The sequence below is a fragment of the Pecten maximus genome, chromosome 18, assembly GCF_902652985.1.
Source record: "Pecten maximus chromosome 18, xPecMax1.1, whole genome shotgun sequence".
NCBI classification, from domain to species: domain Eukaryota; kingdom Metazoa; phylum Mollusca; class Bivalvia; order Pectinida; family Pectinidae; genus Pecten; species Pecten maximus.
In genome coordinates this window covers 26543080-26559471 of record NC_047032.1, presented here as the reverse complement: position 1 = coordinate 26559471, position 16392 = coordinate 26543080, and the positions used below count along the sequence as shown (strand labels likewise).

At 39.0% G+C, this 16392-nt stretch overlaps 1 protein-coding gene across 2 annotated transcripts in view; it reads right to left on the bottom strand.

Annotated features, from left to right (window-relative positions):
- LOC117316586 (E3 ubiquitin-protein ligase UBR5-like) overlaps positions 1–16392 on the bottom strand; it is a 50401-nt gene that overhangs the window by 12446 nt on the left and 21563 nt on the right. The window contains exons 21-36 of one of the 2 annotated variants that reach the window (XM_033871249.1): positions 15898–16191; positions 15441–15681; positions 13587–13678; positions 13004–13150; positions 12423–12610; positions 10535–10661; positions 9606–9711; positions 7196–7362; positions 6791–6971; positions 5753–5926; positions 5058–5301; positions 4629–4778; positions 3675–3788; positions 2915–3165; positions 2053–2284; positions 349–1759 (exon numbers count right to left, since the gene is read on the bottom strand). In XM_033871249.1, coding sequence (XP_033727140.1) covers positions 349–1759; positions 2053–2284; positions 2915–3165; positions 3675–3788; positions 4629–4778; positions 5058–5301; positions 5753–5926; positions 6791–6971; positions 7196–7362; positions 9606–9711; positions 10535–10661; positions 12423–12610; positions 13004–13150; positions 13587–13678; positions 15441–15681; positions 15898–16191 — 4119 coding nt within the window. The remainder of the gene's footprint in view (positions 1–348; positions 1760–2052; positions 2285–2914; positions 3166–3674; positions 3789–4628; positions 4779–5057; positions 5302–5752; positions 5927–6790; positions 6972–7195; positions 7363–9605; positions 9712–10534; positions 10662–12422; positions 12611–13003; positions 13151–13586; positions 13679–15440; positions 15682–15897; positions 16192–16392) is intronic. The other variant, XM_033871250.1, reaches the window with a different exon arrangement.

The window sequence follows — 16392 nt, the reverse complement described above, 5'->3', positions numbered from 1 at the left end:
TTGATTTGAGAAAAAGAATCCCATTTAAAACCAGTAAAATTATACTTAAAACATGTTTTAAATTAGAAAATCATTTTCAAAAATTAATTATAAGCGTTGATGTCAATTTTTTTTTAGTTTCATCGGGGTATGAAACAAATTTTGTTTGCAAACTTCTGTAAGAATCCGCGTAATCATAGGCGGATTCATACAGTTTGCAAACAAAATTTGTTTCATACCCGGATGAAACTAAAAAAAAATAACATCAATGCTTAAAAATTTACATATATACACCTGTTCCATTATGAAATTTAAGTAAAATGATCATCACAATAAAATCTCAAGATGACATTGAAATAGCTCTCAAACCTAGTGCCAATGGAAGATGACGGAAGAGTCGAGAGGGATCCAGATGATGGAATACTGGGTCCTGTTGACAAACTGCCACTAGGAGGAGCTGATAGACTACTTCCTGTCGGGGCAGATGAGGTTTCTCCGCTGTGAAGCATAGACCCCTGTGACAAATCCATGCTGGTGCTAATATCCATGGTTGAACTTTGACTCTGGGTTGATGACCTTTGACCTGAAGATGACGACCCCTGATCAAGATTGCTAAGTCCAGTCAGAGTAAGTTCACTACTTGCCGAAGTTATAATTGGGTTGCTACGGTTCCCTGCACCAAACGTCATACTGTCCGATCTGGCTGGAATCATGAGAACATCATGTGACAGTGCAACACCTTGCGACGATGGAGGCTGGGCCATCATGGGAGTTTGGGATGAGGACGAGCTAGCATGAACAATAACACTTGCCTGTTGGCCTTGACCCAAATTTTCAACCTTTGTTTTAGATAAGACTGGTGATGCTGGAGATTCTGTATCCATATCAGACAGAGCAGAAGTGACCCCAGAACTTGACCCCAAGATTCCAGAACTTGACCCCAGTGAAGAACTGCCCTGTAGGACTATATTGGTAGCCTGTTGAACGATCGTTTCAACGCTAGCTCTGTTGCTTGTATCCATGGGCACTGGTGTGGCCCCAGCACTGGATGCATTAGATGGTTTCACAATTACACTTGGGTTACTAAATCCCAGGTCAGGGGTCAAGGATGGCTGTTGTACACCTCCTGTTGCAGAAAACACAAGTCCACTTGATTGTCCGGCTGTCTGAGATGATTCGGACAAACGACTAGCAAATCCCATTCGTACCGGAAGTTTATCAAAATGAGTTCGATGTGGCGAGGACTGTGAAGCGCCTGAATCGGCGCTCCCTTTGTGTGGCGGAACGGAATGGTGTATCATACCAAACATGTCCTCACGGCGTGCATTAGGTTGCAGCAGGTGGGGTTGATCAGCTAATGGCAGTGCTTCCACAAGAGGTGTCTGGAAAGGGTCAGGTGGTGGACATCCCAGGAAAATTGTTGAGTCAGTTCGATGGAAGAATGAATGTTTTCGTCCAGATTTTGCAGTTACATCACTTTCACCATCAACACTCTCCGCATCCATTGACAGACTGTTGTTTACCGGTTCATCCTCATGTTCCTCATTTTCATTCTCATCATGGTCCCAGGAAATTACGGAGATTCCATCACGGAACACCTCACTGTCTGTGTCAGTGCTACTGCGCATGTAGTAAATCAGTGCATCAAAGACATATGCAACGTGACGCATGGCAGATATATCGAGACTAGGGAGCGTGTCTGAGTGTTCATCATTGTGCGATCTCATTAGGGACAAAGCATAGTTGAGGAAGTCCCGTCGTGCAACATTTCCATCAGAACCTGTGAAACAAAAAATAGAACTACATCAATGGACATTAAGTGTTGCTTGTAGTGTCATAACACATCTAAAATAGGCGATATCTTAATCAGACCAATCAGAAGCCTGTAGTCTTTTTTGACAATCACAACACAGATGTCAGTATTGTGTTTCTGGTCTTAAACTGTACATTCCATATAATTTTCCATCAAAATTGGACAATATCTAAAGTTCAACCAATCAGAAACCACAATATAGTGGTCATTTTGCAGACAATGTCAAATTTTTATTTTACCGGAATAGCACTTGCACTTACCTATGGTTCCAAATCGTGCACGGCGTCTGTCCAGGACCTGTAATATACGGTTCTCCTCGCGGGTCGTGCGGTCCCGCATGGTACGAACGTAGTTACTATGGAGAGGATGACCTGGGTTGGCGGGGTCAGTGGTATGGCTGAGTGCTGAGCCAAACCGTAGTTGTGCCTCAGTGGCATCCATAACATCTACTAACCATTCCCATGTAATCTTCAGATGGTCCTCTGTGTAGAGCTGAAAGGGAATAGACAATATTCTGATACTTCATGTATCCTGCAGTACAGACTATGTGAGAGGCGGCAGACATAGATATATCCCTATCCTCTCTTACAAGTGGTCAAGTGTAACCTTTGACCTGTAACCTTGCCTGATGACCACCACAATCTTATCAGGTTTTGAACTTGGATTATGTGGTGTTCTGATGTGATTATTAACTAAATCTGTAAAGGCGTACCTGAGATATCTTGTACGCGATCTTACCTGGACTGATACAAAGATACACAGATTCACAAAGAGATATATGTCCCCATTAACTGTTAGTGCAATGTATAAGCTCAGATGGCAACACATAAAATTCACAGAAAGGTTTGATTGATTAAGTTTAACAGTCAGTCCACAACAATGGTCATTTTTGACTACACAAAGGAGAGAATGGCTTTTTGCAGGACAATGATAAAGATTTGACAGCCTTTTTAAAATAACTGCAATAGAAATCAGTGAGCACATTACCAGGGATGGGATGAATGATAGATAATTTTTTTTGTTTTTCCCAAATTAAATAACTTTGGTTAAAGCAGTTTCTAAATACAGAACACCATTTTCTATCTATAAAACACTCTATTAAATTTATAGAACACGATTTACCTGCAGGTCAATAGAGTCCTGATCAGTTATATCGAGTACACGTGGTAAACTGGGCGCCAGTGCATGATAATCCTGTAACATTGTTAGTAGGTCGGCGATCTGTCGCACCACAATCCCAAATGCACGAGCCAACTGGCTAGCTGTGGTTGTCATGGTGACGGCTGTATCCTGTACGGCTGGGGTTGTTGTAGTGACTGTTGTTGTTCGTCTAAGAGTTGTTGGGTCAATGTATATTAAGCCTCCACTTCCTCCTTCAAGACATAAATAATTCATCTTAACCACGTTTTATCTTCATATTCTGTAATCTGGAAAATTTTCAGTTAGTCTTTTAAGAATCTGACAAAATGATTATGTCCTTTAAATATGGGTTTTGTATATTTTAGAAATCTGACTCTTGCTATGCAAATCCACATATTTTTCATAAATCCGTACATTTTTTATGTTTCCATTTTAGTTTTGCTATGAATTTTATGTTACCACTTCATTTATTTTTTCTATCCCCAAATTTGCTTCAAATAAACTATATTCTCAGTTACACATTGCGAAGTATTGGTGAATGTAGTAGAGGAAGTTGAGCTGTGTTTGGAAGCTTTTGTGTTAAATGCAGACAAAAACGTTTTGTCGATTGTTCAAGGTAACATTTCAGGCATGAATCATAATAGCCCTGTAAATGCCCCAAAAGCAGTTTCCGGCTCACCTGAAAGCAACATAGACCAAAAGGTTTGATTTCAGCCAAACTGTTAGGACCACAATATTTTACCTGTATTTGTGGTAGTACCCGTGGCAGGTGGAGGACGGGCTGTGGTTGCCTCCCTTTGTCGGATGGCCCATTGCATTGTCTGAGGAGCCTGGAGAGTTCTCTGACCATGAGTACCTAGAAAAGATACATATATTACTATATATATACGGTATTTATTCTCAAATAAGTCCCTCAACTAGTGTAAGGGTGTAGTATTTAAGTAAGTCCCTTAACTAGTGTAAGGGTGTAGTATTTAAGTAAGTCCCTAAACTAGTGTAAGGGTGTAGTATTTAAGTAAGTCCCTTAACTAGTGTAAGGGTGTAGTATTTAAGTAAGTCCCTCAACTAGTGTAAGGGTGTAGTATTTAAGTAAGTCCCTTAACTAGTGTAAGGGTGTAGTATTTAAGTAAGTCCCTCAACTAGTGTAAGGGTGTAGTATTTAAGTAAGTCCCTCAGCTAGTGTAAGGGTGTAGTATTTAAGTAAGAGGAGACATTCTTTGTAAACCACTTTTAACTTATTATTCTAAAATTGATAATCCTACGAAGATGAAGGGGCTTATTTGCGAATAAATATGGTATACAGATGCCATGTGACTGCATAACAAAGACAGCTTCTGGAAACTCTTCACTGTGATATTGACAGTATCAATTGTATATATCTATGTCTTAAGCATTAGTTAGATAGGGTGCAGCAGAGATGGAATGCATTGTGTTGAACAATCTATCAACATGCTCTACGTTTTTTTTAGGATCTATGTAGTTGAATCTTTACTTAATGGTGCAGTTTACAGGAAACGGACCATAGACCGTTATATACTGTTGTGGTTATATCCCATCAAACCTCTCATTTAAGATTTCCTTAGACACCCTACTCCAAAAATACCTGCTTCAAAACGACATTGGTTGTTGACAGGTAGGACGACACATACTGTTTACAATAACCAGACATGACCCTTGATGACAATTGACTAATTACCTGAGGTGTTACATCGTTCCAGCTGTTCATCAATATAATTCATGTCATCTGCGTCATTTTGGTCACTCTGATCACCGTCGCTCTCATAGTCGTCCTCCTGATTGGATGATTCACCCGAATCCTCCGAGAAGTGAGCCAAGCTACCAAGGCCTAAATCAGGTCAAAGGTCAACATATTTAGACAACTAGAATACCTTTTGTATTTGCACTGATCAACACTCTCAGGCTAAGAGAACTGAAAACTGTACACAGCAAATTCTATTTTCTTCTCAAAGTGGCCCTTTTCTGTGTTTCAGACACTCTCCAATTGCATTAATGCTCAAGCATTGAGATAGCTTTAATAGAACATTTACAGAAATCCCAAATGACATTAACTTTTTTTTAAACCATAAAAACATACAAATTATTTTTTGTCTGAAATCATACACACCAGCATCTGAGCCTGCTGTTGCAGCAGTCACAGCACTTCGCTGTACACTGACGTTATCCTGGTTGCTATGACTACTATCACTGTCGCTATCTGACTCGGCGAGGAGGTCAAGATCCATATCACTCTCCGCAACACCTTCCTCCTGCTCAGCCTGGCCATGATCTGCATCCGAGTGCTCTGATTGGTGATCATCACGGTCATCATGGTCACTACCTTCATCCTCTCCTCCATCAACCACTTCAACCTGTACACAACAAATCACAGTATTTACAGATTTATCTGGCTGATCAAGCTGATCAAGAATTTTTATTACCGTCTAAGATATTTCTATTTTGAGCATAAATGATTAGAAATAAATTTGTTCATGTCTTAACACTTTCAAAGTTTCCATCATTCCTGGTGACATTAATTTAGTTGACATTAAAAAATATTTTTGATAGTCGTCTTCTTAATTTATGGTTTTTTACAACAAGAACATTTATCTTGCAGACTACATGTAACATGGTAGACTTTTTAGAACTTTAAATTAGGACTTTCAAAATTACTTAAAATTCACATAAGTGAAGGTACTTTTCTGATCTGAACTCTGTATAACATGTCTGAAACAAAGCCTATGTAATCTGGACACTCCAGGATATTAGTTAAGACAGGATTCACTGTTTAGTATCTATCCTGGAATGTAACATGAGCCTTACCTCCTCAACATCTGCGGCCATGATATCATCATCATCGCGGTCAGTGTTCTGATGGGCTGGCTGGCGGCGTGCTTGGCTAGGGTGTGGTATGTAGGCTGTAACAGGATGCGTGTCGGTGTCCGACGGTTCTGACCGCGGAGGGATCGGGTCGACATTAAAGACCTCCTCACTTCCCTGTTATACCAAAGTTTTAATGCAATTAAACATTTCAATAAGTGAAATGGAAATCAAGTTCCATAACCGTACTGGCATACAATCATATTTATTATTACACTATCAATACAATATTAATACCTGATCAAAGTATTTTTTCTGTCTGAGTATCTAAAACCATTGAGGAAGAATTATCATGGATTGCTGATGGTACAAATCTTCAGTTCTAACAAAAGTTTAAAGGCAATGAGGTATAAACTGAATAGGCAAAAACTATGAAATGGACCATTAATAATTTTCTATATAAATTGCAGAAGAAAATGATTGGATCCATTGAATCATTATATTCAGGAATCAATAATTTATCATGCTATCTTTGTAAATTCAATTAAAAATTCAAAGGTTCAAAACAGGATGTCAGAACTTTTCCCATTTGAGGTATACAACATTTGTTTTTGAATAAACATCACCAAAGTTTCTTTTCGATAATTTTCAATCAAGGACAGGGGATAAAATGATTTTAAGACAAACTCTGATCTTACAAAATATGGTTCTGTGCTTGGTCTGATTCACAACCAGAAATTTCTGCAAGTCAATTGTGACCTTTGACCTTTAACCTTGGCCGATGACAACCAAAAGCTAATCTGGTGTAGAATGTCTTGCTGTGATGTTATGGTATGAATATGAACTAAATCTGTCCAGGTGTACACAAGTATATCACAAACAGATAAATGCTTTCACACACACACACACACATACATATGTATGCTAATTGACACATACGTATCTACACTAAGTGATTACTTAATATTACCACCCTTTACTAAGTGGGGAGTATAATAACCATCACTAGACAACAAAGACTACACGTCCCTTAACTCTCACCTGTATTGCTTCCCCATTCGCTGAAACAAGGGAGAATGGAGCTGTGGGTCGCGTGACACCCATACGGACAGGTGCAATCAGAGAGTTGGCAATCTCACAGAGTTCCTCGATAGCAATGTTAATCAAAGCCTGGAATGCTCGCTTACATTTCACCAAGGGCTGGCAGGATGTCAAGGTGGAACTGTGGAATACAATCATTAATGTATCAGATATAGGAATGGAGTTTTAATGTCGGCCACATCTATGGTCCAAATATGTTATCAATAAGAATAAATATTTATGACCATTTCAGAATTCACCAAATGGGGGAGTAGAGTCATTTTTTTTCAATATATATTTATAAAGATGCCTCCAACCTTCAAATGTAATTAATACAAGTAATATTTGTCACCTAGCAAAACTCACCTCTTTTTCTTGTTAGTAGAGGGCGTCATTTCTACATTGAACACAACAAAGATCCTGGCAACGGAGCGTAGAAATCTCTGTGCGATGGTGCGTGCTTCAGCCTTTCTACCCTCAACACTGTCATTTTGCATCTCCCGAATCAACGTTGTGAGCAAGGTGTCAAGCATCTATTAAAAGAAACAGCATGTAATATTATGACAAGAAGTAGTTTTGTTTTTTCCCCCTTTTTAAAACAACACTGTGGCAGAAGTCGTGCAATATTACAGGAAAGTTTTTTAGGGAAAATTCCAATACAATATTTTCCTTTACATTCTTTAAGGAAACACAACTTAACCCAGCAAATTAAATAATCTTTATCAAAGCAAATAAATTATTATCAGTAAACAGGATGAGGCATCTACAGGAGGCACCATGATAGGATGCTGGTCTAACAATACAGAGACACCAGGGTAGGACGCTGGTCTAACAATACAGAGACACAGAGACGCCATGGTAGGACACTGATCTAACAATACAGAGACACAGCGACACCATGGTAGGACACTGATCTAACAATACAGAGACACAGAGACACCATGGTAGGACACTGATCTAACAATACAGAGACACCATGGTAGGACGCTGATCTAACAATACAGACACAGAGACACCATGGTAGGACGCTGATCTAACAATACAGAGACACCATGGTAGGACGCTGATCTAACAATACAGACACAGAGACACCATGGTAGGACACTGATCTAACAATACAGAGACACAGAGACACCATGGTAGGACGCTGATCTAACAATACAAAGACACCATGGTAGGACACTGATCTAACAATACAGAGACACCATGGTAGGACACTGATCTAACAATACAGAGACACCATGGTAGGACACTGATCTAACAATACAGAGACACCATGGTAGGACACTGATCTAACAATACAGACACAGAGATACCATGGTAGGACGCTGATCTAACAATACAGAGACACCATGGTAGGACACTGATCTAACAATACAGAGACACCATGGTAGGACACTGATCTAACAATACAGAGACACAGAGACACCATGGTAGGACACTGATCTAACAATACAGAGACACAGAGACACCATGGTAGGACGCTGATCTAACAATACAGAGACACCATGGTAGGACACTGATCTAACAATACAGAGACACCATGGTAGGACACTGATCTAACAATACAGAGACACCATGGTAGGACGCTGATCTAACAATACAGACACAGAGACACCATGGTAGGACGCTGATCTAACAATACAGACACGGAGACACCATGGTAGGACACTGATCTAACAATACAGAGACACCATGGTAGGACACTGATCTAACAATACAGAGACACCATGGTAGGACACTGATCTAACAATACAGACACAGAGATACCATGGTAGGACGCTGATCTAACAATACAGAGACACCATGGTAGGACACTGATCTAACAATACAGAGACACCATGGTAGGACACTGATCTAACAATACAGAGACACAGAGACACCATGGTAGGACGCTGATCTAACAATACAGAGACACAGAGACACCATGGTAGGACGCTGATCTAACAATACAGAGACACCATGGTAGGACACTGATCTAACAATACAGAGACACGAGACACCATGGTAGGACGCTGATCTAACAATACAGACACAGAGACACCATGGTAGGACGCTGATCTAACAATACAGAGACACAGAGATACCATGGTAGGATGCTGATCTAACAATACAGAGACACAGAGACACCATGGTAGGATGCTGATCTAACAATACAGAGACACAGAGACACCATGGTAGGACACTGATCTAACAATACAGACACAGAGACACCATGGTAGGACACTGATCTAACAATACAGACACAGAGACACCATGGTAGGACACTGATCTAACAATACAGACACAGAGACACCATGGTAGGACGCTGATCTAACAATACAGACACAGAGACACCATGGTAGGACACTGATCTAACAATACAGACACAGAGACACCATGGTAGGACGCTGATCTAACAATACAGAGACACCATGGTAGGACACTGATCTAACAATACAGAGACACCATGGTAGGACACTGATCTAACAATACAGAGACACCATGGTAGGACGCTGATCTAACAACACAGAGACACCATAGTAGGACGCTGATCTAACAATACAGACACAGAGACACCATGGTAGGACGCTGATCTAACAATACAGACACGTAGACACCATGGTAGGACACTGATCTAACAATACAGAGACACCATGGTAGGACGCTGATCTAACAATACAAACACAGAGACACCATGGTAGGACACTGATCTAAGAATTTCTAGATTGCCATATTGATGTGATAAAGAGAGGTATATATAAAGAACTTTTGTTTCGTGGCCTGTCAGTCTTACCTCTGTACTACATTTGACCAGGAGGTTGTGAGTGAACTTGTCCAATCTGGCAGTGCCACTCTGACTGTCAAGATAGAGCTGGTCCTCATACATCAGATCCGGGGAACTGAAACAACAATAGTACACACAATGCTTAAATTTACAAGTAAAAACAAAGCAGGTGTTCAAATGAATACATCTCCCCACTGTCACCAACTAAATAAATCTGTCTAGGAGTCCATGAGACATTTACTCACAATCTTCTAGTTTTAAAAGTATATCAAGAATGACATAATCATTGGACTTTATGACATAATCATTGGACTTTATGACATAATCATTGGAACTTTAATACCTCTAACCACTGGAGTTGTTTGGACAGAGATAAACAAAACAACTCTGGTTATATACCAGAGCCTCAATTCTTGAAACCATTCATGTCTTTATTGCACTGGAAAAATTCTCAAAATACATTTCTTTATGAAAAATCATAAAAGGGTGTGAAGCCAAATAATACAGCACTAAACTACAATTCATGTAATCTGTAGGGTGTGTTTAGATGGTTATACTCAAATGCAAATTCCAGGTTTGGTTGAATTAACATTAAGACTTTTTGAGAAACTTTAAACATCCAGATTCCCAACAGCCCTAATTTCCAGTAACTGAACCATACATTCTTGATGATATTGTGTAATTGAAGGCTGTGTTGAGATTTCCACTATGAGATCCAACTATATACAAAGATTTGGTTAAAGTCAGACATATACTTTTGAGCAATGGATCTAAATGCAAAACTTTAAAGTCAAATGCTGGTGACAATGCTGTACTGGTTGAATAAAGTAACGCCAGTCTTGCCTTGCGACTTCATCATAGACAAAACAAATATCACACCGCAAGAATTTCTACAATTTCTTTCTTTATATGTAGAGTAGTCACTGTAGACTCCATACCTAGTTCTGGATTGTTTCTTCCCACTCAGGATCATAGCCTTGACTGCTGTCCAGTCATTCAGGATCCGCTCCAGTGCACGTCGACTGAACCGTGGAGGGTCAAGGTCATGCTCAGGCATTTCAACATCTGAAACGAAACAAGTAATGATCAGTAAACTTCAATGTTTTAACATCTAATTTGAACAATGAAACCTTCAACACTCATCATTTTCTGCATAATACTTTTCAGACAATAGACATTGACAAATATCTTTTTATCACCATATTCCATTTTCACTGAATATATTGATAAAATGGTTATCTTTTCTATGATGTAGTATGCACTCATTAGGTGGTCTATTATAAATATTTTGTGAGTAATGTCCATTTATATAACGTTGTTTACAAGATCATCAATCAGCATAACTTCTGCAGAGCTTTTGTTACCATGCCGCTTAGGGAACAAATGTTTCTTTAGACATCTTGATTAAACAAAACTTTAACTAAACTCAAATTGTCCAGGCCCAGTTGTTCAAGAGGTGATAAGGCTAATCACAGTTCAACAACAACTGTAAAATCCAGATAAAAAAAATTCTGGTAATACTAATTTGACAAAAAAAATTTTTTTAAATAATTTTTTTTTTATGAAACTCTATAGCACTCTTTAGTCTCTTCCTACTTGCCTGTTTTAAGGAATACACAAGCATATGTTTTCAAGTGAAGGAAAAATGGTTTTTCCACTAATTTAGTGATAAAGCTAATCACCTTTTGAACAACTCGGGTCCCGATGGAATTTTTTTTTCTATTTTTGAAAAACTGTAATCTGGCACAAGTTACAGTGAAAAACTGCATAATCTATCACAAGTAACAGTTAAACACTGCAAAATCTGACACAAGTTACAGTGAAAACTGCATAATGTGACACAAGTAACTGTTAAATACTGCATAGTCTGACACAAATTTCAGTGAAAAATATTTAATCAGACACAGCATAATATAATATAGCCATATTTAACAATTGTCAAAATACCAGACTTATTTCTGATTTTCCTTATAAAATGAATGACAGTGTCATGTTGAATAAAAAAGATTGTCAAATTACTCAGGTTTCAGATAAGACAGGTTTCACTTTACTGTGCATATAATATAAGCAAGTTAGGTCTACATTTCTAGGTCTAAAAATCATTGATGAAGCAAAGTATAGCTACAAATATTATTTTATCAAGAGGAAAAGAATCGAAACACATAGCTTTCTCCCTACATTTTCAAAACTCTAAGAATAAAACTGGGGTTTGAGTTCATTAGGTCTTAATTCCCATAAAGTAATGTAAAATGTTGACTGTTAATTAATGAAAATTTAGTTAGATGTAAACAGCTAGTCATTAATTTGATCATTAGTCTATTGATACAAAGCCGATATGTTTGTGTTAGATTTGCTCACAATCATGGTGGACCTACAGCATTATACGGTATAAAGTGTAGCTCTTTCACCAGTATACAGTGGAGACAGGTTTACATCTCGGAAAACCAAGTTTTATCAACAAAGGATTTAACAGAGCAATTGGAGATGATCTGTTTGAACAACCATCACACAATATATAATAGAGTGTTTAATCTAGATACGGAAAGCATTGTACATAGAAATGTACAGGGCAGGCGTAACGTCCTGTCATGCAGAAAACAAAATCATTATTAAAGCAAATTATACCTAAAATGAAAGTAGAAATGTTAAATTTTGTTGCAGATAAAATCACTCTTCAGCTCTATTGATTGTTATAGATAGTATACATCAAAGTAGAATTAGTTGCAAATGTCAAAAACTACCTTTAGAATCTGTGTTAATGTCAGATTCTAGTATAAATATCAGTGTATGTGGGCATGGCCCTATGAAAAATGGAATACTTATTACTTGTGGCTTGCTGGGATTTGCTAGTTTTGTTATATTTGTGTCCAGTGGGCCTTGGGGTCCACTGACCTATGTCGGGAAGGATCGGCTTGCGGGGGGCTGGAACTCGAGGCCGTGATGCCCTGTACTGACGCTGCTCGACAACCTGTCGGCCCACGGTCTGCACAAGGAACAATAGAATGTTCTCTCCCCTGTATGAACATTGAAGAATGATATGAGTACTACTGTCTTGATTCAAACAAATATATGAATGAAATTTCCTTCATAGCAAACAGATCTAATAATAGAAAGTAACTCAACAAGATATTAATTACCATAAATACTTCCTCTTCCCATAAAGAAAATCAATATAAAAAGCCAAAGTATTAACAAATCTCTTGACCCATATAGCCTTAGTAAAAACTCTCTCAAAAATAACATTTCCCCACTCACCTACACTATTTTTTTTCTGGCATGTTAGCGGAAACAAAATGAAATATTTTTAAGTCCTTTACTTTTGGAAAATTTGGACCATCCAAAACAATAACTATTATTTGGTTATGCTGTTATTCCTGTAAATATATATTTTTTTATTATTTACATACCTGCTGTTTGGCAGAACAACAAGGTCAGTCTCCGACAAGAGTCTGTTGAGGAGGTCAAAGCGTGGCCCTTGCTGTCCAGCAATGAGCGCCTTACATTTACACTTTTCCCAACAATCACAGTATGCAGTTGGTGATGTTTTCTTCATCCTGTACAAAGTAAATTCATTGTTTTAAATTAGATTTTCCAGGTACACAATATCTACAAAAGAATGAAGAAAGGAAAAAGCTGAATCTACTCAGTCCACATTGTAGATCCCTCTCTATCCCTCTTGGGAGACTCTGAGAGGAGAGGTATTTCTCCCGTTTGTTTTTGTTTTTTCAACTTTCATGCAAAATACCAACATCCTGTACCAAGTAATAAATGACCTGTAGGCAGAATATTGTCTTGGAACCTGGCATCAGGAGTTGTTGTGTATCCTCCTGAAGCCTAGAGGATGAACTAACAGACTACATTATTTACTTAAACTTAGTGGTCCCTAGTTCTTGGTCAACACTGTTGAAAGTCCTTTACTTCCATGTTTGGGATGCAAACAAATGACCAAAAAAAATTGGTTGACTTTCCAGCGACCAGCTTAATACTTACTTGCAGTCATGGCCCTTATGACAAACTCGGGCACACTCTGTACAGCAACACAGCGACCCAGTTAGTCCACAGGTTTTGCACTCGAAGATGTCCTACACAGCAAACATACAATATTATACAATGCCACACAATACAACAAGAGGCCCAAAGGGCCTGTTTCACTCACCTGGCTGACTTGACCAAATGTCAATAAGAGCTATTTGTTGATGTCCAACAATGCTATATATGGTTATGGGTTGAGGAACTCTACTGCTTCAAAGATATGACCCAGAAACGAAGTCCAGTCTCAACATGGTTGTGTTTAAAGAAACTAAGTCCCTTGAGGTGGGGAAAGATCCCTGGACATATTTTTACATCAGGATTGTGTTTATCTCTTGATGCCCAGCAATGCCATATATGGTTATGGGGTGGGGATTGGAACAGATTCAAAGATATAACAAAGGAAATAAGTTTTCAATGATGGAGAAAGACTCCAGGGCCAATATTTACAACATGAATGTGTTTATCTTTTGATGCCCAGAAATGCTATATATGGTTAGGGGTGGGGATCTCAACAGCTTCAAAAATAGCAATATAGTCAAATTGCTCCCTTTTGCCTTGCCCCTCAGACCCCTGAGGGGGTCATCCTCATCATTTGTATAAATTTAAATCCCAGCCTCCTAGGGAAAACATCAATCTCATACATAGCTTAGGTCCAGAGAAGAAGTCGTTATTATTAATATTGCCGAATGAACCCCTTTTGGCCCTGCCCCTCAGGCCCCTGGGAGGTCAGCCCCATCATTTGTATAAATTGGAATCCCAGCTAAATAGAGATGTTTCCTATCAAATTTGGTTAAATTCTGATCAGTGGTTAAGAAGAAGTCAATTGTTGAAGGACAGACGCTGGACAACGGACGACATGGTATGCCATAAGCTCTCACCTTGGTCCTTCTGACCAGGTCAGCTAACAATCATGTATCCTTCAGCTGACACTTAGAATTAAGCAATTTCATTATGTAAAATTGATCGTTTCTTAGAAACCCCTAAACATCAAATTAACATGTCCATTCAAACCCGAGTCAAAACTCAGTTTTTTGGACTGAAATACAATACTCCCAAAAGTCTACAGAAAACTATCAATATTTTTTATATACTTTATAAAATCATAACGCAAAAAAAATGATGTCAACTTTATATAATCATTCTTCTTGGTCCGAATGCAAGTACAGTCAAACCTGTCCCTAACGGCCACCTCCGTTAGGCGGCCAGTCTGTGGTCCGCCCAATGGAAAACACTATATAATGAACCTTAAATAAGCGGTCACCTGTCTAACGTGGCCAACGGCCACAAAAATCTACCCCAAGTCGTTGTATCGTCCTGTATTAAGCGGCCATTTTGTCCTGAAGTAGACATCCAATATGATCACATGGCCAGGTATTTTCATCAAATTCATCAAAACTTTGATCTTTGTTGGTTTTCATTTCAAAATACATTGTACATGGTATATTGTTATCAATATCAATAAGTGCATTATAATGATAAATTCAATAAACTGTTGAAAAAAGAATTGGGCAACAGGCCATTTCTGGCCAACCTGGTTTAAGCAGCCACCTGTCTTAAGCAGCCAATATCTGTCGGTCCCTTGGATGGCCACTTAATACAGGTTTGACTGTATATACTAGGGGTCATGTCAAAGTCGAAATACCCAGAGAAAACCCATGTTGTTGAGCAAGTGATCCCCGAACCATTTTAATTTGAATTAGGAATGAAACCCTAGTCACCTAGTTGAAAGGCACCACTCAACTCCCTGACAATATCAAGCCTTACAATGAGAGATGGTCTAGGCATCTAGGGAAGTTTAAGTGAAAGTCTTACCTGTTTAATGTGCTCACGGCCAGTCCAGGTAAAACTACAGGTATCATTACAACACAACACTTGTAGCGGTGAATTATCTAGACTTGATCCTGTCGGGTAGACCATACTCATCAAAGATGGTTTGTCAATTTCACCTGAGTCACAGCTAGCGATCTTCTTTGCACATTCAAATAATGTAATGGCCCCTGCATAGGCACATCCTTTCACGGCTTGCATGAATGGTGTACATCCCTCAGCATTCCTGTCATAACCAATGATAAAATCACAGCTTGTTATTATCTTATAGAACATTAGTTAACACAAACAAGAGAATTGATTCTTTAAGTGGAATTAAGTGATACAAAAACCTGTGTCTCCTTTCCCCACCACATGTACCCCTCAGTATTTCTACATGCCCCCCCCCCCCCCACCAAGTACACTCTAGTAAAAAAGTTGTAGGAGGCATTTGAAAACTTACCTAGCAGAGAGGAGATCCCGAAGATGAGGCTGCAGAGCGGGTGAATCACACAAAAGGCGCAGCATCTGAACAGCAATGGTGCGGCGTTCCTTCTCCTCTAGCTTGACTGGAGCCATGGAGATGGTGCTAACCTCAGGGTACAGTGACTCGTAGCTAGGGGGCGGGTCAGGGTTCCAGGAAATGGTTGGTGTTGCTATGGTAGCCTCATCTCTTTCTTCCCTTTCCCTGACTTCCATACCACTCACAGCTCGTGCTGCAGATGAAGCTCGGCGCATCATCTCACGCAGGGTCACACTGTCAGTAACACAGGAGACTTGAAATGTACAACTGGTACTACTGCTACTTAAGTGTAGATTAATCTAAATCTCTTCTTTTAGTTAATAACTTTTACTTGCCGAGAAAGCAAATTACAAAATGACAAAAAAAATGAATTCTCAATTATCCAACTGGACATACACTCTCATTACTGAAGCACAAAGCCAATAGCCTGGATAT